The 27,941-nt window shown below is 37.3% G+C and overlaps 1 protein-coding gene across 1 annotated transcript; it reads right to left on the reverse strand.

Annotated features, from left to right (window-relative positions):
* Positions 1-70: 70 nt before the first annotated feature.
* GKAP1 (G kinase anchoring protein 1) lies at positions 71-27,940 on the reverse strand. Its single transcript, XM_069777690.1, has 12 exons — positions 27,790-27,940; positions 20,452-20,715; positions 18,153-18,296; positions 10,997-11,074; positions 9,289-9,412; positions 8,215-8,237; positions 7,384-7,536; positions 6,886-6,987; positions 4,837-4,900; positions 3,231-3,301; positions 2,299-2,376; positions 71-378 (listed from the first exon to the last, which is right to left on the reverse strand). Exons 2-12 carry the CDS (start codon positions 20,662-20,664, stop codon positions 331-333), a joined length of 1,098 nt encoding a protein of 365 aa, XP_069633791.1. The 5' UTR covers positions 20,665-20,715; positions 27,790-27,940; the 3' UTR covers positions 71-330.
* Between the last annotated feature and the right edge of the window lies 1 nt (position 27,941).

Here is a 27,941-nt window from a genome sequence, read left to right on the forward strand (position 1 = left end):
TCCTGACAGTCATTAAATGAAGTCATCCTAATTGAGAAATTCTGTGAACGCAAGAATTCAAACAGAGAAATGGAAGAGTAAATTTTATTGAATGATAAAAACTAATGGCATTACAGTTAGTTTCAGCTCTGCTGGAATACTAGTTTTCCAATTTTTCTGTAGGAGAAAGTGCAACAAATCAATTATTCAGACCGTTAAACAAACTAGTAATTGTTAATTTCTCTTCAAAAACTGCATAGTTGAGCAGTTGTGCAACAAGTATATAAATTTCTGCAAAACCCTGAAGAAAGATTTTATGGTTCTTTGCCTTGAATCTGGTGGCAGAGGAGATCACCTGCACTGGTCAGATTCAGAGTGCTTTTTCCCTTTTTTCCCACTCTGTAAGAAAGAATCAAAACAAATATTTGGTTAATATACTAGACATGACACTTTATATCTGCAGTTATTTTTTATATTAAAGTAGTATAAATTAACAAGAAGAAAACTCAGGAGTTAAGTTGCATACTTTTGTTAAATTATACAACTATTATGGGATGCAAACTCGTCTGAACTTGATATATTGTTATATAAATTAAAACAGTCAAGGCACAGGATACATAACTGAGATGTTAACATCTAAGGACAAAAAAACACTGGTTTATTGCTTTTTTATTGTTTTTGTTTGTTTCTTTGTTTTTACTCTACAGATTTTGGTTATATTTTTGAAAGGAATCCTTATGTTTCAAAGCAGTATTCTATAAAAAAGGGGGCCTCATGTTGTTAAAGACAATCCCACAAAAAGTAGTAATATAAGAAGGGTTGTCCTGGTCAGCCTGCAATATTACAGGAGAGAATAATAAAAGCAGAAACAACAATCGCTGCAAGGCAGATGAGACAGTTTTCCTAAACCAAAACACACACACACAGACACAAAAAAAAAAAGTTAAAAAAAAAAGTAAAAACCCAACCAGCCAGACAAAAAACATCAAGGTGATGAAGCAAGAAGTACAGCAAGATGTGAAAAGATAAAAGCCTGTTAGATTGGGGGAGGGCAGGGGAAAAAGGGCAACAGAATAGCTGATTTTGCAGTAATTCCTAAGCATATAACAAAGACCATTTTTTGTAAACTTTTTACTGTTATTCTATTAATCCTATTTATTACAGTTAGCCACAAGATAAATTTATCTTACTCAAAAATTTCTATTTACAGAGAAAAATATGCGAGACTAGCAAAGGCATAGATGGGAGGAGAAAACAAACAGAAAGACTGAAGTTGTCAAATTGATTCACATCACCATTCTTACAAGAGATTTACTTTAGTTTCAATTAGTGGTCAAGAGCACTCAGCTTGTCTGTAAGGGACTGAACAAGCATATATATTTGTCAACTGCTGCAAGACAATTTTAAGAAGGAACTTGCTCACTGCGGTAAAGTGACAAGGGGAAAAAGACAAAAGAAAAAGATGAGATTACATACAGAACCGCACGTAATGCTAGGTAAAGAACCTGATGTAATCAGAAAAGATTTGTTGCTTCAGAAAGAGTAATTATGGCTTAACAAGCCAGTTTTCACAAAATTATAGTATTCCAACACAAGCAATGTGTTGCAGCTTGAAATAGGAGAGCTTGCCAAAGACTACATGGCTACCTTAGAAGTTTGCATGATATGCTACAGGCTCTCCTTGTAACCTATGCAAAAGGTCACAGTCAAAACAAACAAAGAAAAACCCCACCAAAACCAAACAAACAAAATGCCAAATGTGTGTCAAGTCATGCACAAGTACAAATCCTTATTCGCAAATACTGTCGCTCCTCAAAAAAGCCAGAATGCTAAGCAGCATAATATTTATGCAAAAGTTAACTGAAATTCACTAACATGAGTTGCATTAGCAGCAAAGTTGAACAAAACAGCAAGACACTGATCTCACTCATATTTCGACACAACTTGTTGTGAATCTCCCATAAAGATTTGGCTAGAGACAGAACTAAGATACTGAACCAAAGAAAGAGCGTGGCAAAAAAAGCCATGAAGCCTACAGTTAGTGCAGTTACACACAGTTAACTTGGACAGTGAAACCAACTTGTTGCTTGAAGTATGTTTATTAAGTAGCATACTTCAAGAAGTTTTCAAGTAAAAAACAAGTGGTAGACCTCAACTTGCCAAAACTGTGCCTTAGTTTTGCTATTTTTTTTTCCTACAATATGAACCATTAATTTTTTTTAACTGGAAAAATTAGAGCTAATGGGTCAGTTCAGAGCACGTTACCTCATGATAGTCTCAGCAACATCAAGAACAGGTAAACTTACAGAAAATAACTACCTGGTATTTCGTTAATTCTGCCTGCAGTAGCTTCACTTTGGATCTTTCTTGCTCTAATGCAGCATGAAGTACAGTTACCTAAAAACATACAGAATATGAATTTATAAAATATCCTTAACATCTGTGAGTTTATCAAGCCAGAGCTGTTCTCCATTAGTACTGCGTTGGATGAACAGGTAATACATGCTGAGTTCAAGAGTGACTACCACTATCATGGTACATGAACTGAAAGGACAAGAAAAATATTCTTTCATGACTTTTACTTCCAAAGCAACATTTACTGGTTTACCTGTATAATGATATAGAAGAGCTATAAAGTTAGAAACTCTTCGACTTTTGGAGTCTTCCTTAGTTTATTCCATAAAACACTTAACTGATGTAGTATTATGCAACACAGATAAGCTTATTACATCACCCTCAAAAAATAGTACTGCTATATGCAAGACGCACATGGACCAAAAACTAAGCATAAAAGTCTTGCATTGCCGACTGCCATGTCTTAAGTAATTTGTAGCCACATGACATGTCTTAAGTAATTTGTAGCTTACTTCTGTTCATAAACTTGAGACTAGAAAACAAAATAAACCAAAAAACCACCCAGGAAGGAAGCTTCTTCTGAAGCACTTTTCTGAGTTTCCTGGCTTAGGTTACCAGAGAATGATATTCCTAAGGTGCTGTTCAGAGCAAAATCATTTCAGGCATGCTGAGGTCTGCTGTCTTTCCAGAAACAGTTCTAAGTGATTCATACTGGAGATTTACATAATACATGTCCTCTGACACACACAGTGCAGGGCTAAAGATGAAATGTAACATTTTTTGCTTAAAACAAGTTTTTGTTTCAGCTTCCTCCCTCCCCCACCTCTATCACTGCCTTAAATAAATAGCATCTTTGAAATACCCATGAAATTTTAGATTTAGAAATCCTTGCTCACCTGTACGGTCAATTCATTTTTGATAATTTGAGATTCATCAACCTGTAGAAGTATTTCTGCTTTGTCCTTCACTATAGAGAAAGATACAGCATGAGGATCTTTCTAGATTTGCAGGTCTTCATCTGCAATAGCACTGTGACATCTCTTTATTTCACTATTTTGTTACCTGTAAATAATGCTGTCTTCACCAAAAGAACAGTAGATGCTGTAAATCAAAACCAACCACTAGCTACCAGTGCCATTAGTAGCAGCTTGAAAAGTTCCGGAGCTGAAACCCCAGCCTTGCACTACTTACCCCACGCTTAACACTGTGAGATGGATGGATTTTAGAGGTACCCATTGTGAACAAAGTCCATCAGAACACTGAATATTGGCAATGGATCAAGATTTGGGGATTGTAAGTTTCACATACAAGCTCAGTCTTAGCTATGGAAACTTCTATTTATTCAAATACGGAGATGGTCAAACTATTTAGCTAGTGCATGTGAAATATCTGTGGATAACTTAAAATTCTCAATATGAAGAAATGAAGTTTTTTCCAGGCTCAGTTCTGCCATGAACTTTCTTCTCCCCAAAATACAGAATACTCAGTCTGTAGAAGAACACAAAACTGCTCATTTTATAGTATGTTACTCTTCCACAAATGAAAAACAACCTTCAGAACTTCACCTCTTTCCTCTCAAGAGGGAAGTATTTTGTCTTCGCTCAGAGACTGACCTGAAGTAATAAAGTTTCAAGTTAAAATTTGCAGTGATCAATCACATTATGAACATTTGAACTAGCTTAGACATGGGTTTTGTAAATGTACTTAAAAAGAAAAAAATTGAGCTCTCTTTTAGCTGAAAATTTAGCCTGGAAAAGAAACTACATTCAAGAGCTAAATTAAGAAACTGAAAAGCAAAGGCAATTTTGTAACAAAGTTAGTGTGGCTAGCACCACAGCCTCAACATCAAGTAAGATCAGGAATATTAAAGGATAACTATGCATAACAAGTATAAAGATACTAGGATATTGACATATATATATAAGTGTGTGTGTATATATAAATTTTTTCCCCCAAACTTTGACAACAAACTCTGAATCATAAAAATTCTGAATAGTATTATAAGAGATGTAAATTATCACACAGTTGCATATATAATCCTATGGTTTGCCATACAATTAATAGGGATAGCTAAAAGACTTGCTTAGGTGTAGAATGTTTCCAACAGTTCAAAGCACAGCTTGCAAACATGCAAGAACTGAACAGTTTCCTCAAGTGTGTCTAAACAGGTATTATGATGAGATCAGGCCAGAACAGATAGCTATCACTAGCAAAAGAAAAGTCTAACTCAAAGAATCCCTGTACCTAAAATGTAACTGAACAGTATGTATTTTAAAGTTTGTATTAGTTCAACATGCAGTTGATTATTTCATTACGTAACAACAGAAATGCAGCACTGTGTGGTCCACCAAATTCTGTAGTTCACTGCAGTTGCTGTAAACTAACAGCTTCTTAGTTCTTTATAGCTGTCACTGCGACAAGTTGTTTTTAAAAAGCTGCTTTGAAAGTTCCTTCCATGTTTTAAAAAGAACATTTAAGTTTCCTGATAAAACTCTTACTTACTTTCACCTTCTTGCATCATCTTCAGAAGCTGTGCATTTCTTGCTTTTACTTCTTTATACTTTGTCTGCATTAAAGAAATTGAATTATTACATGTATACCCTACTAAAAAAAAGTATACTATAAACTAAGCGTGACTTGCGAGTTTAAAATGACGACTTCTGCAGAGAATCTAACCATAGAATCACAGAATCATAGAATAATTTTGGCTGGAAAAGGTTTTTAAGATCATCTATGTCTTAATTAAACCACAGCCAAAGTAAGGAACACACAACAGGAGAAGTGGATTAATAACACAGTCAAGAAAAAGAGGCAAGCACAAGGCTTAGAGCAAGTTAAAATAAGAAAGCTATGTCAGTGCATTGACAGTGCAGGAACCACCATTCAGGTCTGCCTGAAGTATATAGGCCTGTTGTATTGAAGGCTTTGTGGTTTCTCCCCTGAAAAATTACAACAATTATAAATGCACTTTCTAGATACTGAGATAATATAAATAGTTTGCGATATTACTTGGCAAGTAGGATAAGACCCCACTGCTCTACAGATTATTTTATTCAGCAGTTAGTGTTACTATTTTACAGTTTCTTTCAACTCTTTACAGTTTACTACTGAAGAACCTATTTTTACTGTTTTTTCCAACCTATCTGATATCACCACACTTTATTCGTAAGTCAGTCTTTTCCTTAATTAGCCACCAATGTCAGTTCTAGCCATGTATCTTAGCTGTAAACTTATTTTTCCTGTCACAAGTCTCATCATACAGTTTGCTCTTGTAGGCTCTTGAAAATGGTTTAATTTCAGTCATACTGTTTTTTGCAGTAAAGAAGCTACTATCTTCTACTTCGAGTAGCACACCAGTCCTTGAGGTTAATTAGCTTACATTTAAGCCAGACCTTTCATGGCTGCCTAAACCTGTTATTAATGTGTCTGGACAAGTTCATAAAATTAAGCAGCTGTATCATTGCCCATCACCTTACCAGTATCCTTATGCATCATGTATATACTGTCAAACAAGTGCTGACAGTGGTAGATATGAATGGTTTTATACTTTAAAGTTTTACCTGGGGTTTCCAACTTTAGTACACAGTGAAACAGCTGTTAATAAAGTTCATGTCTTTATCACTACAAGTAAAAGTACTTCTTTGAAGCATCAGAAAACTCCCAGTCTGTCAACCTGCTCAGTCTACCTTAAGCAATGAAGAAAAATAGTACTAGAATAATTTAAAATAATTCTATACTGCTTTACTGTATTTTGTTACAATGCCAGGTCCTCATGGAAATTTTGCCCTTTTTGCTCTAGATACTATCCAGACAACACTAACATGGACTGAAAACAGGGAGACAGATAATTTTCCTTAGCTACTCTGGTGTATAGCAATACCATGTAGTTATTAATGAGCAAATCTTTTCTTCCTGGTGTGTTTTAGCATATGTCAAATCTGATTTCCAATTTCACTTGCATGTAATAGGAAAAGATACATCAAAATACATGACTCCGTTCTTGTTACGCTGCAGCTTTAAAGGAGCTTCCCTCAAACCTGACAAAATATCCATTGATTTCTTTAACTACTTCAAATGTTGGACTGAATCTACAAAAAATCCCAACACCATGTAGTTCTTACATGCAAGAGAAGCTGAGCAGAATTTAGAAAATAAATAGGTTGGAAAAGACCCAAGAAAGTCCAACTTCCTGCTCAAAGCAGAGCTAACTTCCAAGGCAGATCAGATCGCTCAAGCTCTTGCCTAAGATGACATCTTTTTTTTTTTTTGACCATGAAAACAGCAATACTAGAAAACAATGATACGCCAGATATTAAGTTTATTTCCTGATGTTTTGTCTTGATTCTTTTGATTATTTTTAGATGCTTAACTTACTTACCAAGGAAGACTGCTTCATGTGGTACTGAAAGAATAATTTACTCTGTAAACACATAGTCTGTGGCCAGAGTAAAGCATCTCTACAGATTGGTCACATTTTAATAAATACTTTGTTTCAAATGTTTAATAACTTTAAGTTTTGTCTACTATTTGAAGGTATTATCAGCTACATACCTCCCACTGAGTTATTGTATTTTTCAGTTGCTCAATTTCTGCATCTTTCTTTTCAAGCTCGAGCTTTAGTCGTTCTGTTTTTCCATCTTTCAAAACACTCTCCTGTAAGCAAGAAAACATCAGTTCTTAATTTAGTCATGTGAATTCAATTCTTGGGAAAGGCAACTTATTTCTTTACTAGAGAAGAGAATTTCTGATCAAAACTAAAGAGGTATATGTGAATAGATACCAAGAGGATAAGAAACGCAGTAATAAATATTGGCATTGTCTGTGGAGCAAAAATTATTTCAATCACAAATGTTTTGTGTTAGAAAAATTAAGTCATTTAAATACCTCTTCCGACAGATAAAAATATTACAGTGTTGTGGGGGTTTTAATTCTTTAAGATTATCATGCTTTTGATTTGTGCTTTCTTCTACTCAGGTGCTCCCTTCTGATCATTGAGTAAGCTTCATTAGGCAAACTTCTTCACTTCAGAAGGACTGCTGTTTTACATGCCTGGTTGTATTCACGAGATGTGCAGTTATCTGTTTCACCGTAATCAGTGGGCTGGACTCTCCTTTTCTCTCTTTCAAGTATTCTGTGAACATCATCTTCCAGCCTGTTGAAAAATCCTCCATCATGCAACGAAGACTGGGAAGAGTTCAGTTCCTGTCAAAAATAAGTACCATAATATATGTTCCTTTACCTGTAAGTTAATATTGAGCTAGAAATCAACATGTTTAAAAAAATAGCTTAAGTCATGGAAAAACGTTACATCCAGATATTGTTTTATGTTGTACATCCTGAGAATACTGTGACTTCCACCTAAAGAATATGATACCAACTGAAGAGCCTAGAAATGAATTAATATTTAACTGATAAGATTACACAAAAACACGAAGTTGGAATTTAATAATTTTGCCCTATGACTACACTAATTTATGTTTTATTTCACTGTTAACTATTATTCCCTCTAAGAGTTTTAATATTTGTGGACTGTACCACAACACAGTAGCATCACAGTACTTTATTACCTAATTTGCTTCTCTTTTTTGTACTACAAATTGTATTTTTAACATGCTTTTAAATCTGAAGTTGCATCAAAGACTGTCTGAAAACTAAAACAAGAAGTAGTTCTAAGAAAGCCAATACTAAGTTTTCAAGATACAAGAACTGCAGATATACATCTCTTAAATCTGCATCTGTAAAAATGCTCCGAATGGAAATCAGTCAGTTTCAGAATGTTTAATTGATTATTGCTACAGAAAGTGCCAAAAGTAATTACCTTCTAAACATAAGAGGTTTTGTTTGGTTTTTTTTAATTCAACTAGTTTGAATAAGACTTACCTCATGTTTTTTAGCAAGGTTATCTGAAAAGAATAGAAAAAATGACATCAATAAGTTACTCAGATCTTGTACAGCTGGCTATTGAAACAAGACATTTTGAAAAGTAGGGGAAAAAACCCGTCTATCGGAGTTCTTCAACATTAACTCTCCTCTCCAAGTCACAATAAAAAGAGTCATTACTAAAGCATTAGAAGCCAAGATTATAAACTATGTATTACATCAATCCCTGTATTTTCATCTTCTTCCAGATCTTTCAGACTATTGAATCAAAAGCAGCATCCCATATTTGTTTGCTTCAGTTAAAGTGGAAGGCAATGTCCTCGGTAAAGAAACTTAAGGAATTTGTTGGTTTGATTCTTTTTAAGTCTATTTAGGCTTTTATAGCATGTATCTCACTGTATACCTGAATGTCTTCCATGCCTTCCAGACTGCTGTGCTTTCAATCTTTTTCCTCTATTCAGATTATTTGGAAATAATGCATTTAATAAATATTGTAGATTTAGATAAAAACATCCTTAAAAGAAAAAACTTAGAAAACAAATTACTTTCTTCCTTTCCTAGCACCTACCTTGATTTCTTCACTAAAATTCAGAATCTCTGCCCTATAGACACAGACGAAGGGGTTTTAAACATATAAATAATGCATATAATGAATATATAGAAGTTACTTAATAAAAGCCAGTATCATGAAGAAAGGCAAACAATGACTTGCTATTACCCAGGAAACACAGAAACTCAGTTGCCTGAGGAGTGCAAACTTGGTAAAACAAAAAACCCCACTTAGATTTAAAAAAAGAAGTCACGTTAAGAGTGTTTGAGTCGCCACCCACCCCAGGGATACTACATGAAATTACGTTTTCCTTAACCTCTTCTTTTCTTCCTGCTAATCTAACTAGCCCGTTATTACATAACGAACACTTAGCTTTTAGACTTGGTAGGACACACTAACTGCGACTCGTTTAGTGTTTGTTTAAACACAGTATTAATGAACAGAGACAGAAGGGCATTTTGCTGTTAGCACACACACTATGAAAATTCCAAGCAGAACAGCTCATATGGTATGATAAGGCATACCTATATTACTGTCTGACTGAAAGTCTTTCAGAGACACAGTGAGAGGTTTGTCTTTTCCTTGCTGGTTCTTTTTCTTATTCACAGACTTTGACTGAGGTGAAGTATTTTCAACGTTTTCATATTCCTAGAAGAATAAAGTCCCACTGGTATAATTTTCTTCAATACCCAAATATTTTTTCCTGAAGCTTTATAAAGGAAAAAAAGTAGCAATAATGTACTAAAGGAGATTTTAGCCTGAACAGTAATTTGCAGACTTCAGATTGCTTTAGAGAGTGCAAGACATATCAGCAATTAAGCATCAATTCTGTTCTCTGAAGTAGAGCATTGCTCTTCACTAAACAGCAAATGAACTACCTGCCTAATGCTTCCTCAATCACCTACGTCACATTTTATCCAGAAACTTATAAACTGAGAATATACTGTAGTCAAATGCAGGAAGGCAGAGTGCTACATAATGCAGGTTGCTACTTTCTTCAAAAAACAGAGGTCTACTGCACCTTCTTTTCAGTCTCAAAATATTCATACTCATTCAGTAGAAGTCAGAGAGCTATTAGTGTGCAGCAATGCTCTACCAATTGACTCCTAGTGAGATCAGACATGATAGCCATTTGAATGGGAGTCCCACCTACCCACACATCTATGTCAACATTCTTAGCAAATTATCAATGTCCCAGTTCTTAAAAATAATATTACATACTAATTAATTAAATATTTTAACTAAGATTTAAAATAATCTTAAATGTTAAGTAATCTTAAGAAAAAAACCTGTTATATAGAAAGCAAAGATGAAAATGGAGTGATTTTCTTTCCATTGAAACAAGATTTGTTCAGCATACTTATGTACTGTATGTTTTGAATATATACTATATATTTTAAACTATTCAGAGGTAATTCTCAAAAAGTCTACAAACAATGCTATGCTACTATGCCTGAAGGTTGTCTCCACTTCAAAAAAAAACTTTTAGTATGTCAGTTAAAAATTTATCCTAGGTTTTCAAGAACTACAGTACTCCTGCCCTTAAAAAACTGAAGTATTGTACAAAGATATTTGCACAAAAGTGCACGTGCAATTTTTATTTATGATGCATAATTATTTTTAAATTTACATATTTTCATAACATTTCATTGGCTCCTGATTTATTGCAAATACAAAGCAACTTCCTGTTAGAAATAAAAATTTCATCTAAGCACACTTTTTCAGAACAATTCTTGAGTTTTGCAAGAACCACTCAGAAAACAGCATCCTGACCAGCTAAGAAAATGTATACAGCTTATTAGAACTAAAATATTAACATTCAGAGAAAAGATGTTAGCAAAAATGCAAATGATTCAACCATAACTAACACTTTAGTGCCTAAGGAGAAGTCAGTACTTTGATTCTCTTACTCTTCAAGTGTGCTGGATTTTTTCTGAGGAAGGTCAGGAACTCTTGTTGTACTCTTAAAAAATTTCAGCACATTTATATGCCAGAAAATTGAGAAAGTAAAACTAATTTTCCACCTTTACAGGCCAATTAACCCCCTCCACACTATTGTATACGGTTTCTTTCAAATCCAATATTTCTCTGAACTCTTAAGCATCTGAAGAGTGTAAGCAAACAATTTACATGAAGAAAATGATACTTTTAGGAGGCTTTTTGCTTTATTTTTAAAATTCAACCCGCAAACTTGTTGTACAGCTTTTACACTAGGATGAATCCTGCAAATACCTTTTTGTGCTCTTCATATTCCAGTTTGCTTAGCAGCAATGCTTTTTCAAGATCAGCTTCAAACATTTCAGATGTCAGCTGAAGAAACAAAATTAACATATTTCACATGACTAGGCTGTTAAAAAAAAAAAAAGCAGACAAAACCACTAAGACCATGCGAAAATTTCAGTTTCAATACACATATCACTACAATTGCCAAAAAGCTAAGTTTCACTGATGTGACATATGGCATTATTAACAGTGAACACACCTTTCTGTACCATAAGTAATAAAGTATCTCGCTTCAGGAAACTTTGTGACCGATGTAAGCATACAACAAGTTGTGCACATCTTTACATAACACGGTTACCATCTTAATGATTTATTTACATGAGATATCTTTAAAATAATTTTATTTTTAGTCTGAAGCATGAAAACCAGAGGATGTTAAAGGATGAAAATGGTCATTGTAGACCATCAGAAAGTCTTTAAGTGCTCATCCATTGCACAGAAAAGATTCGGTTGAGCACACTTTATTTTTTTCTTAAAAGGAGAGCAGAACTAAGAAAACCTGAATTATATCAAGATGTTTTCTCTTTCATTTCAGAGAAAAGGAAGTATGTAAGTCTTCTTGGGAGATGCAAAGAAAATTTGAAGGTTCTAGGTGTGAGCTATTAAGAAAAAGAGCTAGGAACAACACAACAGGAATGAAGGATGGGATACCTCCTTTTTTCTTGTGTTATAGGAAAATAGGAAAGTGCAGGAAAGTCCAGCTCCTGCTGCATAAAGGGTTGAAGGATTGAATTGCGAAGACCAGTACTAGCAACAGTTCAATGCAGCCAAAATAAGAGATCTACCTAGGGGACATAGATGCTATAGCTGAGGTAGATAGTGGGTAATCTAACTGTGTAAACAGCTAATAGTTACTATTTACAGCAAAGTTAACCAAGATTAAGTTGTTCTGAATGCAAAACTCTGTTCCTTTGAGGTCTACTGTCTTAAGGAATCACTACAATCCTCTGTGTGATGTGCTGCCAAATGGAAGCCTTATTCTTCATCATAGCTCTCTCCTTTTCATGCCCTTAACTGAAATATTAATTAGTAAAAATAATTACTTTAACAATAATTTTCTTGTTCTTTGAATTTCAAATTGAGGTCCTTTTCATTCACCCCAGAATAACTATGAGAGCTGTTAAAGTGAATAAATTACTGAAGTGGTCTTAATGTACTTTGCTCAAACTGGGCTGCGTGACATACACTAGCTTTTTTGTTTGTAGGAGCCGCGTTCTGAAAAAAACCTTGCAAGTTCGCATATGCTTTACATATGCCTAAAAGTGATTTATTACACGGTGTAAAAGCACACACATTCTTCCTAATTGTTTGTTCAACAATTCATATGATCAGTCTTGCTTAAGAGAAAACCAAGGAGTGGCTTCTAGTTTTTACTGCAGTAAACCAGCCCTTTTTGAGCAGTTATTTGAAACGCAGTAAAATAGTGCTCTCAGCATAAATTGCTACAAGATTTCATGTAGACTTCAGGGTCCCGTCATTCCCAGCTTTGCACTTGGTTTGCGGTTCAAGCTTGGCATCAACCGATTGCCCTGGCCCTCACTGGCAAGGTTTTTGTAGCAGGGGAGGCAGGGAAGAGCCACAGACCCAGGGCAGGAGCCAGGCTGGAGACGCCTCGGAACCACACAGGGGCAGCGAGCGGCAGGGCAGGAGCAAAGCGCTGCTGGTGGAGGGGGCCCTGCAGATGGACCCCTGCCTCCTACACTGCCCACAGCTTCACAAAGAGGGGGGAGGAGAGGTTTTGCAGCAGCCAGAGATGTTTTTTTTTCCTTGTTTTCTTTCAGTATCAGAATTAGTAATTAGAGGTTTGATAACTGACAATAAATTAAATTGACTGAAATTCCCCAAAAGTCAGTGAACTGGTTTTGCCCACAACTGTTGCATCCAATCTGACAATGATAGTTACCCATCAAAAATTAGGCCTTGTAGTCTACTACACTGAAAAACTCAACATGAACATGATGGAAAAAGGAGGGAATGGGGATTAAAAAAAAAAAAACCCACACAAAAAAAACAGGCTACCAAAAAGACAACAATTAACACAGAAAAATACAGTGAACTCACAAGAAAGACAAACTTAGGATTTTTACCTTTGTGTGTCTGAAAGTGCTAATTTAGCATACAAGCTCCTAAATAATTATCAAGAATTAGTACTACCACAGTGTTGCTACAACTATTAAACAAGTGGTCAAAAATTGCATTATGTGATCTCTAGTACAATAACCCCTATCATAATTTACTTACCTAGCAGTTATTCAGTTCAGGACAAGACTGAGTGTTTGAAGCTGGCTATACAAAGGTCACTCCTTCTAAGCAGCAGCCAAGTTGAGGGCTTTAGACCTAAGTATCCTCAAAGCCAGTCATCTCCCCCATAGTTTCCCAAGCACATCCAGTCCTGCTTCTGTGCATAGCCTGACTGTCCCAGGATAGACAGCTATAGGCTCACTACCACTTAAACCTATCTAGAAATCTAGAAATCACCGGTTTGTTTGCTTAGGTACTGGGAGCACACAACCAATAGGCAAGTTCTGGAGTACACCTAATAGCCATAAGAAATTGAGATCCATGCACAAAGCTCTTACAGTAACTCTCCTAAAAGCTTTGCTGAAGACTGACCACGCTGTTTACAGAACAGCTCTGTAGTTAAGACAAACGTTGACAATCTTTTAAAAGGAAAGTGCCAGGCTGTATGCTAATTTGGAAGGTAAATATGAAAAGAGGAACTCTTCATGAACTGGGAGATGCTCCTTGGGGAGCTGACCTCTGTGGAAGAAGGGAGATGCTGTTTCTCACCCAGTGCTGAATATCACCATCCCTTGCAGTATACCATTTAAAATTTACCTTTTCATTATCAATGTTGTATTACTGGACAAGGGAAACTTCGGAACCAAAAGGCTTTCATGCCTTCTGCATCTGAAGACAAATTCATGTGTCTCCTCTCAGATAAGGATGTGCCAGTTGCAGCTTGAACCTTCCTGCCTATCAGTTTCTCCAACTCAGAGAAGAGATGCTTTTATTAAATCTTACAATACAGTCAGCATGACTTTATGAAAAAACAACACAGAGACAGCAGAATAATTAAGAACACTAATCGACATCTGACAAAACCTTGACTAAACAAGGTATTCTGTCAAACAGACCTTTCAGAAAAATTGTCATAGATGTGGAATAATGCCTTTTTGTTTGGGAATTCTACATTCTCAAGTCTGCTGAACCCACTTTGCAGCTGGTCCCCTGTCTTTCCCATAAAAAAAATCTGACTTTTCATAAGCTTCCAACACTTCTCCATCTCAAAAGAATATCTTGCCTTTTCTTCTTACTACAGGGACCTCCTGTAAGTTTTAAGTACCGTCTCTTGCTAATTTTAAGAGTGGTGCTACTGTCGGCTTCAAGATAGTTTAACTGATTCTTCCTTTAACACACACCACACCAACATAAGCATGGCATCTCTCTCTCTTTCTTTACCTTTTTTCTCTGTACCTGCCTTTAATATAACAACTTCTTAAAAAGCTATACAAAGACCCTATCAAGTTTATATTCCTAAAGTGGCAGTAATGATATAATAAGCTGGTACATGAGCAACAGCTGGTAAGGACTTTAACACCTTCCATGCGAGGCTCCATTCTCTGTCAGAATTCAAGATTCAATGGGCTGAGTGGGGCAGGACCTCACTGCTAAATGGCTAAGACACTTGGGTAGGGTAATTGCTGCATATACATGTGTACCGTGCAACATCCCCCAGCGGAAGTAAGGCAGCTTCAGTGGGATGCAACGGTGCAGATGTGAATCACCCTGCAGTCATACTTTTGGCACAGTCATAGGAAGGGAAAGAGAAGGGCTTGGAGCATGAACATCCCAGGTTTTATTTCAAGTTTTTTAACAATTAAACTACACAGAAGCTAGACAACTGCCTGCCCCACCTCCTCTTGGGTTGTTTAGAGAATACAACTGAATGGGCCATGTTTTGAACAAGTGTGAGGAAAAACTACCTGCGGCCCTTGGTAATGTGCAAGTTCAGAGTCCCTGTGCTCAGATCAACTAGACAGATTATTGCTCAGCAGATTTGCCTTTTCAGACCTACTCCAAAGCACGTGCTTTTCTTCACTTATTACTAGGCTCAAAGCATCTAATCTCTTAATACTTGTACCTTGTGTCTGTAATTAAATTTACCTTAAGATCACAATTCTTTAAATCAGTTATCCATGGATTCTTCAAATTGTAGTCTTACAGAACATAACAAATAATAATTTATCAGGAGTGATACAGAAACACTGTAACTCCTTACTTCAAAAAAGTCACATTGAATGCATATCCTGAAATGGAACTGTTGTGACAATTTGGGCAACAAGATTACAGACAATAGAACAAGTTATTCCTGAAACTGTTGGTGGTAATATTAAATAGAAATAATAAAGCATAGCTGTGGATATTGAAGGCTCATCTTTCTTTGTGTGACACTGGTCTTTACTTCCTAATTTTTATTTCAGGGTCACAAGTCCTCTACTGCCTTGTTAGTAGGCTACTGTGGAAATCGGTGGGGACTTACAGGCTTTTAGAGATTCTGCTTAAAAGCCTAAAAATGCATACACCATAATTAAACTAAATTCCTCACCATTTTCATTCGTGTCCTTTCTTCCCCTCATACAAGAAAAAACAAGCTAATTCAATGCCTGCCAGTGCTGTAAGACATGGGCAGCATCTACAAACAGTGGAATAAGAGTTTTAAAAGGAGTCTTATTGATTATGCATAATTTATTGAGAATATCCTCACAAGACATGCACTCCATGTTATATACTTTGAGCTAAAGCAAACATTTTGATTGTTGTTCTAAGACAGGAATCACAAGTAGCAATTTCTTTTTCCACCCATCAGATTCAAATATTCACATTTTTAAGAGTTTCTGGATAAAGTTAAAAGTAAGTTTAAAGCAGTTGGGCAACTTTTTGGCACTTTGAGGTCTAAACCCCTATGCTTTAAACCATTTATGAAGCAAAAAAAGTTCACTGTAACCTCTGTGGTTGCCTCAAAACCTATAATGTCAAAGTCATACCAATAACTTGAAACAAAGTTTAATTATTTCACATTTACAGAATACCAACACTGCAATCTAACAGTGATCATGCCAGTGTCAACCATTTCACTAAAAGTTTAGTGTAGCAAAAGAAGAGTTAACACAGAATTTGCTGGAAAAATAGTCACAGTCCACACTGTACCTCCATTCTTTATGCTCAGTCCAGTGTGACCACAGAAAGCTGTTCAAAATGTAGCTATGCTGCAAAACAGTCTATTCTTCAACCTCAGGAACTGTGACAGCATTTGGCTATTCCTTTTTCCCATAAAAATGGGACAGAGATGTCTTTAGAACTGTAACTACCATATGTTACAGTTATGGTAATTGCTTTAAATTTATTTTTAAAATAAGAGAATCCTACAGTAGCTTCACAGCCTGTATGTCAGTAAGATCAAAATTAATAAGAATTGATTGTTTATACCCAAGTTTACTTTCTCTGACATTTCACCACCCAGTAATTAGACTATAAAATTCTTTTTTACCTGAAATAATTGCTTCATGCCACACAGAATAAAAAACCTGCTAGTACTGAACAAAGCAAATCTGTACCTTAAAAAGTAATTCTGAAGTTAATTAGCTCTGGAAGTTTTCAAAGGGATTATTAGGTCATTACTCCACTGCTAGGATAACCACCTTGTAGCCTGGAAAGTTAAGAATGTGGCTATATTCTCTTTAAGGAGGCACCTATACCAAAGCATTAGCCACCCAGAAAAATCAAGGACAGTATCCAAATGCAGTCTTTTGTTAATATGACTTTCTGTGTCATGTCTTAACTAGAACAAGAAGCAGTTCAATACCACCTTTTTTGGTGAGACTAAGTCGAAAATTTCTCTGTAGAAGAAAATAACACCCTAGTAGATGCCAGCACAGAAGTTCAACAGCTTCATGAAACACTTTGTAATGCCAGTTGGTGTCACATAATAGCAATTTGCCTCGAAAAAGTTTCTGCAAAGGCAGACCTTCTGCAGGGCATCTTCAAGCATAACAAGACAGCCCAAACTATCATCCACAGTGAATGAGTGCATAGCACACAATTATTTAAAAGGAATCTAGAAAAAAGTTTACCAAAACATTTCTTTAAGCACCATCCAAAAAAATGCACTCAAATTCTTTCTTTGTCCATGTATGCTATTTTGGCCTAAAATAGTTGAAGTACTGCAAACAATGCATAACATTCATATAATTTAAAACACCATATGAGAAAATCACTATACATTCTTCGGTATCAAAAGGAGTATTTTAAATGCTGAACTCAAGTAAAGAACCAAAAGGGCTAGTTTTAACTGTAAGTACTCTTCCTAACTGACATCACAAGCACAGCAAACTACTGTATTTTTTCAAAGTGAAGATTATTTTACTGTTTTTGATTGAATGCATTTTGCTGTGCAATTTCTGTCTGTGGTAGTTTTGGCAAGAAGAAACACAGTGAAAACATTATATCGGCCTTCATACAGGCAGTCAGTCTTTGCTTTATCTCTACTGTATTCTTCAAGTGTTAGTGAACCCTACTAACAATATAATTACCAAAAAGATGTTCTAACATTAAAAAAGAGAGGTTCGTACACTGATAGGACTACCCTAGTGTGCTAAAGAAAGTCAGCACTCGGAGTTCAAGTGTTCTTTGTTACCTAGAAAGGAACTAGTTATTTCATGCCTAACAGAACTTACCAAATCTGCTTTACTAGAGATCCATACTGTATATCTGTATACTGCTCCACCAAAACATCCCCAGCTTGGCTCCCACCACAGCGTTTTACCATCCTTCCATGGTATTACTTCTACTTGCTGTCGAAATGATAGAAATTCCTCTTACCATACTCCAGTATCCACTGTCTAGCTATGAGGTGTGCAAAGAACAGCACATGCTGGCTCTAAACATGACAGAAGAGGTGGCCTGAATTTCCACTGAAACCTTTCCTTCTATTTGGCAGTGTTTTGTTGCTTCCTCTCCAGCCATCTCTCTATCCATGAGACCTAACTTCATGAAGTAACATATTTCAGGAAATCCAAAGACAGCTAAATACAGTACACCGTACCTGCTCATCTCTTTGTCTCCACTCCTGCCAATTTTCCTCCTGAGAGTCCTTCTGCACTGCAGTGTGCAGTTTTTGTTCATGCTGAGATAGACAGCCGCCATATGAAGATTTCTGAGGGATCTTTTTAAAAGCAAGGTTTCTGAGCTGAAAAACAGTTATTTTTAACATTAATCAAAATTTTGTCAAGTATACAGAAACAGTCTTAATGGACTAACAAAGGCATTCAGACGTGTGCAAATAGACATCCATGTGCTTTGCCTTAATCTGTAGTTTGGGATACGTTTTTGTTTAATCATTTATACACAGACCATAATGTAAAATTATGAAATACCATGGATCAGAAACACCACAGCCACATAACATAAAACAATGAAAAAGTAAACATATTTTGCCAGCTGAAAACACTTTTAACAAATCTCAAGAGGTAACTGTGACACTTCATGCTGGATCAGGTATTATGTGTACTCACACCTGACCCAAATTAAATGTAACACCAAAGAAAAGGTGGTATACACAGATTTGGCATCAGCAAACAGAGGAACTAGAGGTTCAGGTAGAAAAAGAACAATGCAGACAGTCCTTACAGTTCGTCAACAATCTAAAGTTTGTCACATTTTAAGAACCTACATTAAGAATTATTTTTAATCACTGCACCATATGGATACAACAGTGTCATCTTAAGAATACCTTACGTAATTATAAAATTTGATAGTGAACAAATAACCTGCAAATTTGGCAGCTCAAAAACATTCAGTGCTCAAGCTTAAACATTAACTGACACTCTAGACCTTCCTTGGAGTGAAAATAAAGGCATCAATACAATCTACTATCAATTTAGAGACAGGGATTTCCTTAACATAAAGGCTCTTGGAAGGGAGAAAGAAGCTATTATCAGGTGAAAGATGAAACAAAGCGAAACAAAGTACAAAACAGTGTTCTCCTTAGTGTGTTTTTATTGAGCATCATAACTCCTTCCCAAAAATGGCGGCTCACCTAGCTTAAAGTTATTTAAAATCAGACAATAATGCAGATACTTCAGAATCATTTTCCTTTCCCTCCAAATAGTCCCTTGTGATACTCCCTTTTGCTTCACTACTGTCTCTCTTGCCACCTGCACCAGCACTACAACCCCTGCTTCCTTCTTCAGATTACAGTGCTAGCCAAGAACACTGGTGCAGACCATTCTGATTTATAATTTCAGTGGAATATAGCCACAGACACAGTACATGCTGGGGTGACAAAAAATGAGTCAGCCCTCTCTGCCATCACAAGAATAAGTATCATTTCCATACAAATGAATTTCTGTAGATATATGCAATGCATATGCATACACAAAATTATTTTGACGGTGTTAAAAGTTTTGATGGTGTTAAGGCAGGCATAAAGAAACATCAAGGTATGCTCATTGAAAACAATCTTCAATATAAAGAGAACAGCATCAAAGCTGGAAAAAACCCAATCACTTAGCATTACTGCTACTACTAAAATTTTTAAGATTTTAAGTTTAATAGATACTAAAAGAAAAAGGGATGGGTTTGGGGGTTTTGCTTGGTTTACACATTGAATTTGAGAAGAGATGTCTACAGTTTGAGGCAGAAAGATTATCTCAGATCAGTTGTCAGACACAGCAATCTAGAACTCCTGTTCCAGAATCTTGGAACAATTCTTTCAGTCTCACTTCTTAATTTTCATTTCATCTGAGGTTTAAGAATCCCAGTGTCAGAAAATCACCGTTTTTCACTCTGCTCCCCAATTCACATTAAAAAGAGGGGGGCAGGAGGGTCTGCTCTGGATTGAATAGGTTAAGGGGCTGGAGTGATAGGTATGTCTGAAAATTACAACCTAAGAAACCAGATTTTAAAGCTCTTCAGACAGAGTAGGTAGGCCTAACTGTCTCCTAAAAACAAACAAAAAAAAGCTTTGAAAGCACCTTTGAATTTTAACATGCTAGCTGACAAGCAGGCAACTAGAACTGACTACCTGCAAACCTCTGAAAACAAGTTGTTTCCTATCAACCACTTTTTAGAAAGGTCATGCTCTTCATCAGAAGTTAATTATTCAAGTGGTGCTGTCAAGAAAGTAAAACCTAGCAATTTATTCTCATTAAAAATTTTCAACTTGTATAATAGAAAGTATCCTGGTTTTGTATAAAGAGTTCTTAATAAAGCAAGGAAAAAAAAATGCAGTCTCTGTGACTAAGTAGCATTCCTTTCATTAAAAAACAAAGCAATGACTTGTCCGGAACAGCAAAAATTATTTATCAGATAACCTTACCCACTACTGAAAATAATCCCTTTACCTCATTGGCCTCACTCTGCTGCTGTTCTTTCTTTTTTCTCCTTTTCTTTCTTTTTTTCTCACTTGTAGAAGATCGTCCCCCTGAAGCCTGAGATTTACTGGCACCTCGGCCACTTCTTCCTTTTCCAGGCTCCGAATCAGAATCGCTTTCAACTTGTAGTAAAGCAAAACGAGATGCAGTGGTAGGAACCGAACTGATTACGGTAGATGCCATTGCCACATCTGAAATTCTACTGAGCTGGCTTCTTTTTAGTTATTACGTTTCCTAGGAAAGTAGCACAGAAATAAGAATGAAAACAGTGTTTGACCAAACAATCAATAAATCACATCAGGTGCAGTATTAGTATAAAAAACTCCAAAACTCAGTAATATTTCTTTATGTTTTTACTAAGTTGTATTATCTTAAGTATTCAAACAAGAACTACAAAAGGAAAGAATAATCTATAGAACAACAGTAATTTCAGGCTAATACATTTGTTCCTGAGAGATCATGTTTGATGGAAAAAACAAGTAGACGGCTCTGAAGGAAGTTGTCCTTCGTGATCTGGGGGGGGCGGGGGGGGGGGGCAGGGAAAGAGATACAAGAGAGACAGGAATAGTGTGGTGCTCCAAAATTGTTTCAGCCACCATCCCTGAAGCCTGACAAACATATGGTTTGAGAAAGTAAGCGAGTAGATATTATGCATATGCAGGCTGCAGTTTTGGGGAAGCAGCCTTATTTCTTATTTTACAAGTAGTATCATTTTGTTCCCAAGCCACTGGAGATTCAACAAGCAGTTTTCTCCACAGGAAGGCAAGCCCAGCATTGTGGCTGATATTGTTCTCAAACTTCAGGCTCACCTGTTCTTACAGCACAAGACAGAGGATGTGTTGGGGGGAGGCAGAACTGGGAAACACACTTAGGCCTTCCATTGCCCCCTGTAGCTATAACCAATGTGCGTATCCCCATGACACCATTCCAAAGTACAAATCATTTATCTACTGTAACAGTTAAAATTTTGGCCTAAGAATATTTGGCTAATTGCAGTTTTTCCACGCAAAGTTTAGCGAATTAGAAGACTGAAACTGATGTTATTTCATCAGTGATTATAAATTTCATAGAAAACATCTAGCTATGTTGATGTACTACGATACAGAGGTCTAGTGAAATAATACATACTTTTTGAAAGCGCTGTTTGAAAGGAATCCTTACAGTTTGGCAACTGTGAACGTCAGCTGAATGTCTGCTTAGATGGTCTACAAATGGGTTGCTTGCTAACTACTATTACAGAAGAACATGAGAATCTACAGAAATTTCAAAAGATTGTTTTTATTGCTAAATTCCAGACTTTCTCAAGGACAAACCTGCAGAGGTGCTCTAAAGATGCTCAGACATACCAACACAAAACAATACTATATTACCAATGCCCATTACCCAAAAGAATTATTAAAAACAAGTATTACATTTTATTTCTCAAAGGTGAAAGAGAATGAGCAAGTAAGCTAATAATGTCCTTACTCAAGTTTACCAAAGACAAAGGTTACAGTGAACAGCATTTTGCTCATACAAAATTTACCCTACTCTATTTCTCTCAAAAAAGTAAAAAAAAGCTGATCAGATGAAGATGTTTTTTTGCTAAGAATAAAACAAACTTGACATCAAATTGTAAATCCACCTGATGCTGATGTTCAGACTCTGATCAGACCACAACCATGGATCTAAAAAACCCGACATCAGTCACATTTAAAACACTGTAAGTAATTAGCACTTGTTACTCTCTTTAAATGATTAAGTAACAGGGTAAGCTTGGATTTTCCTGGGTTTATGTGTATGTTTTTAAATGCATTTTAATAACAACTATAGTTATCCTGCCTAGGCACTTAGTTACAGCAGAGAGAGTCGTGCTCTTATTACTTGAACATGCAATACATTGAAACCTGAAACTCAGAGAAAACGTTAAAGATATATCTTCACAGAAAAGCAGCACCAATGATAAGTGCTCAGCCACACTGTAACATGAACTTACAGTACTGGATGGTGCTCTTGGCACTACACCAGACTACAAGTCTTAACACTGGAAGTTTGTAAACTCTCTCCTGTATTTGGCTTAAAAAAATAAAATAAAAAAAAAATAAATCGGTGCACTACAGGATGCTCTAGTCAGTCAAAAGCTTGGCATTTCTAGTCTCTACTTACTGTGATATATTTGGGTTTTCATATAAACAGCACAACACAGTCTTTATTAAGTTGACAGCTGCTAATGGTGCCAAATACTTTTCTTGCCCATAAAATTTGAAAACATTTCATATTTTCAAGCTGCAGTGATAGCAGCTAGTTTCTTTGGAAATACAATTTAAGAGAAAACATCAAGATACAATTATTAGTCACTCTAGAACAAGAGATAAAGAAAGATGAAAAGAGGTTGGACTCAGCCATAGCAGCTGAAGCTCTACCTCACTATGAAATATGGCTGCAAACTCCTCTCTCCCTTTTCAACAAATACAACAAAAATGCAACAGGTATACTTTTGCTGTCCGACTGTAGCTGGCATGCAATTAAGTGCCCAGCTGACAAGCATATTAAGCAACTACTACCCATGGAATTCTGCTGTTATAATTCACTGAAGTACTTCAGTAACAACATGAAATTAAATTTACAAAAGTTTATTCCTGAATTGCATTTGTTTCCACTGAACAGAAAAAAATGGATAGTAATAGCCTTGTAGAGGAAACTGCAAATACATGAGATTATAGATTATTTTCAGTTAAGTCTAGAAGAGCTGTTAACATTGCTAACTCAGTTTAGTAGGACATTTCAATACAGCTATGCATATTACAGCAGGATCTAATCATCACACTTCTGCAACACTTCTGGCACTTCTCTGCCATCTGTTTCTTGTCCTTATAAAAATGGCCATATAGATGAGGCCATGGGTCTAAATGTTAAATATTCATTTGGTCATCTTGAGTTAATATAAAGGAATTGAGCAGCCAGTCAGTCTAGGATAGCAGTCATCCTTCTATGGGACATAAAGATTAGCACAGATCTTTGAGAAACCTGAGTTTTCTTGCCAATACTCAGAGGAGTTTTGATGAATTTTGTTTTATGGTAATGTCTACAGTATGTACTTCATGTGTCGTTATTCAGTGAGCTCACCTGAAGTTTGGCCAATAGGTTTTATTCAGACTTGTTAGGAAAAGCTGTTTGGCTGCAACTGTTACTTTCATAAATATTTAAAGGCTGACTTGCATTTTAATGTGTGCATCTGTCCCTGTTTACATTTATGTTAAACCATTTGAGAGGGTTTTTTGATAAATGTTCTAAACACTGTCAATCTTAGCTGGAAAAAAAGAAAGCAATTAATAGATAGTCACTTGACTGGAATAGGGACAGACTATTGTAATGTATCTGTAATGCAAATGTCATGTCCTAGTATTGACAGTAGCTTTGCCCAATTAACACATACTACTTGTTCTAGGCAAACTAGTTGTCAAGCCATGCTGTTAGCTTTTTGGTTTGGATATCTTAATAATGGATGCAGTAGTCCATGCTAAGAATTTACAGAGCATTTCTTCTATACAATCTAAAAAAAATGTAATTCTTGTAACACCTAAGTGAGTGAGTATTGTTCAGTCTTATTTTTTTTTAATGTATACACAACAGTGAATGGATGTCCTTAGTACCATTTATTTCCATCCTTTTAATTATGAAAAGAAAGATTTCATACAAAGAAAGAAAGAAGGATCCAGTAATTCACTGAGGCCTATCACCATGCCATGCCTCACATTTTATTTAATACTACACCTACAGTTCTGACAGCCAAATTTTACCAAGCACCTAATATTTTAGTTCCAAGATTTGACTCCCCTCCCCATAGGAAACCAATAAGCTGATCTCAAAAGCTTTCAGCTAAGCACAGATGCTTGTCACCCCTTTTACAAGACTATTTTTTTCCTTTAATGAAGAATTATGATTTGTGGTGTTCTTTATTGTCATAGATATGAACAGCCTTATAAAATTAAAGCATTGACGTTCTTGAGCTTGAGGCTGTGCTCACAGAGGCTTTTTGATCACAGAATAAAAGCACTTAAGTACCACAGAGTGTTTTGTAATTCCACAGATCAAACTAAGACCTGAAAAATCATTTCAACCTTTACAGTGGTTTCAAGAGTTGGCAGTCCTAGAAATGTTATGTATTCAAAACAGTCAGTTGGCCAAAGCCTATCTAAATGCAAGTCAATTCACTTCCTTACGATATGAATACAGCAAAAATCGCCAAGAGGAGCAGGAGGAAGCAAGCGTGCTTGTGGCATCTACAGAGCTCATTAATACCTCAAGTGAGATTGCAAGTTAAAAAAACCAGCCCAACAAACAAACATCAGTACTTGGGAGTTGTTTCCATGTGTGTCATGCATTAGCACTAGTCATACGCTTCTGAGAAGACCTCCTCTAATGTACCAAGGAAGTTATTAACCCTCCATTTTTATGTTAATGAAAAGGTCACTGATAATGGATTTCAAAGTTGCAACATCACTATGGCATCAATACACAGGTGGCACCAATACATGACCTAGTTTCAAAACTTTCTGCTTTGCAAATCACTAGCAGACTATTAGTTCAACTGTCTCTGCAATGTTTCAAACCATAAAGTTTGTGAGAAGAGCTCCTACAACCAAAATTACATATTATTCAGACTGATATATCAACAACATAAGATAAGTATGATACACCATATAATTTCAAGGCAACACAAAAGCATTTTTTATGGCTAGCTAGTAGTAATTTTTTTGGTGCTCTATTCATTCCTAGGTCATACTCTTCTACAAATCATGTCAGCCTACATGAACAGATTATTTTGGAATTTGATACTGTATCAATAGATTATACCAAGTTTGTCCCATTTATGAAACATGTAATGTATTACTTTAGCTTGTCTGATACAGGGATTTGTAAACACCAAGTGCTTACTCCACCTTAAGTTCTCGGTAAACAAGGAGACATATTTAGAAAGTTAAACTGTGAGTGACATGACTGAAAAGGTTGCCTTTTTAACTTCAGTTCCCTGAAGCCTACTAAGTATATTCAGAAACATAAGATCCATCAATGCCCTGAAGAGCTTCAGTCTCGTTTTAGACATGACGTAACAAAGATTGCAATAATAAAAGTAACATGCTCATCTGGTGCTACCGTAACTTGAAATCCCTTTTGTATCAGTTACTTACATTTACCCACATGCTGCAGGTGAAACAGCTTTTGGAATACTTAAGTTTTGAAAGCTCTCCTGTAAACCGTCCAATACATATACTAGTAAAGAATAGCTTCGCACACATCCACAAGCTTGTTTTGTTTGAGCATCAGCAGCTTCCTGGCCTGTGTGCAACTTTGCACGTGTGAGTGAGTTACCATTTAGCTGGCAAGTGTTCAAGCACCTCTGAGAAGTGAGCGGTACTTCACAATTTAGGAACCTCTAGTCTGATGCTAGGAGTACACCTTTAAGCATCTGTGAAACAACCACGTAGCTTTAAATGTGGGGCTTTCCTATTTCACGGATAACGGGCTGAAGAGCCCAAAAACGTAACCCATTTCCTATTTAACCACTTTTGTCATCAAATAAACTGCTAATAAAGATGCAGATTTTAGAAAACTTTGAAAATAGGGTATTGTCATGCTAAAGCTTCCTCCCACATACAATCTACTTGTTTCTACCACTAAAATACATATTTATGATAATCTACAACCAATCTATCTTCTTAGCAAACACCTGAAGTATTGACTGACTTCAGGAAGTGCTTGTAAAGCTGAAGGAACACCAACACACACAATATACATCTGTAAATGAAGGAACACGTCTGTTCCCTACTGGCACTGATCAACCTTCCCACTTTCTGCACACATGTTGATCTTTGCCCGTTTATACATTTACCACAGCAACCTCAATCTACTTTTCCTTATCGGTGCATTTACAAGAAGCTTTGCACAGGAGGTCCTCCCTGTTGTACAAGCTCTCTCCATTTAAATTGCTTTTGTTTTATGCCATCTGATCAAAATCTGTAAAGCTGCATTAAACTTCTCTAAATCTTTAAAATTACTTAAAGTCAAGTCATCAGCTTGTTGATGAGTTTCACAAGTTACTCTACAGCCAAAAGAACCCAACTGAACAAACAAAAAACTGGTTCAGAAATCTACTTGAGAGTTGCCATGCCGGCATACACGGCAGCAATAAACCGATGGTGGGTAAAGGGCCTTGCACAGTTTGAAAGGGGAATATGGTGAGTTTACTGCTGTGCTTTGGAAAAATTAATGTTTTTGAGGAAGAGTGTTTTTTAAAACTTTTTTTTTAAACTCAGGATTAAAATGTAAAAGCGACCAGGCAAGTCTGACTTAAGTTTGAGCAGAGGATGCTGACTGACAACGTGACCTCCCTTGCTAGCTTTTCTTCCCCCGATTCCCACTCCTCCTCCTTCTACTCAAAAAAAACCTTAATTAGTTAATCTTTAAAGTTAGGAACGTTTATGTAACAAACTTTTAAACTTCACGCTCAATTTACCCTCCGTGACTAATGCAACAAACCCCACTAGCGTTCTCAGGTCCCAATACATATTGGTAACCTTGAATAACCAAATAACCGGTGGTCAGTAAATAACTAAAACGTCCCAATGGCGTTTTGGCTTCTAATTACGATCAGCGTTTTCGCTGCCGCTGATTTTTTTTTTCCATCAGCGCACCTCTCTTCAAAACGCACAACCAGAAGCGGCGAGCCCCCTCCCTCTTCGTGCCACTGGAGATAAACAAACAGGTAGACTCGCTTTTTGGGGGAGAGGCGCCTGCGCCCCCCGCATCCCCAAGTTTCGAGCACGGCGTGAGTTTGCCCCGGTCACCGGCGGGGACGGGCGGCCCGACACGGTCACCGCGCACAGGAGGTCGGGCGGAACGGCGGCTCCCTCCCTGCAGAGGGGTCGGAGCAAAGGCGGCGTGCCGGAGGAGCCGAGGGCGTTAAAGCGGGGCAGCTCGGGGAGAGCGGCCGCCAGCCTCCCCGGGCCGTTCAACCGCCGCCGGCCGGCCGACACCTGCCGCCCCGCGGCCGACACCTGCCGCCCCGCCACCCCCTCCCCGGGCCGGGGGCGCCGCTCCCCCGCCGGGGCCCAGGCGGACAGAGCCGCTAGCAGGAGGCACGGCCCCCGGCGGACGCCCTCCTGCCCCGCGGCCGCCGCAGGCCCGCGGCCGCCCGCTTCCCACCGCGGGCAGGGCAGGGCAGGGCAGGGCAGGGCGGCGCAAGGCGGAGCGGCGCGGCGCGGCGCGGCGCCCCGACCGCCGCGGAAGGGGCAGCGGGGGGCGGGCGCCCCCCCGCGGGACACTCACTCCAGTCGCGGCGGCGGGGCGAGGAGAGGAGAAGTCAGGTGAGGTGAGGTGAGGTGAGGAGAAGTGAGGAGCGCGGCCGCGCCGCTGCCCGGGGCGGGCGGTTGTAACGGGCGGCGGGGGGGGGCGGGGGCGGGGCGGGCAACGCCGCCGCC

The sequence above is a fragment of the Haliaeetus albicilla genome, chromosome Z, assembly GCF_947461875.1.
Source record: "Haliaeetus albicilla chromosome Z, bHalAlb1.1, whole genome shotgun sequence".
NCBI lineage: Eukaryota > Metazoa > Chordata > Aves > Accipitriformes > Accipitridae > Haliaeetus > Haliaeetus albicilla.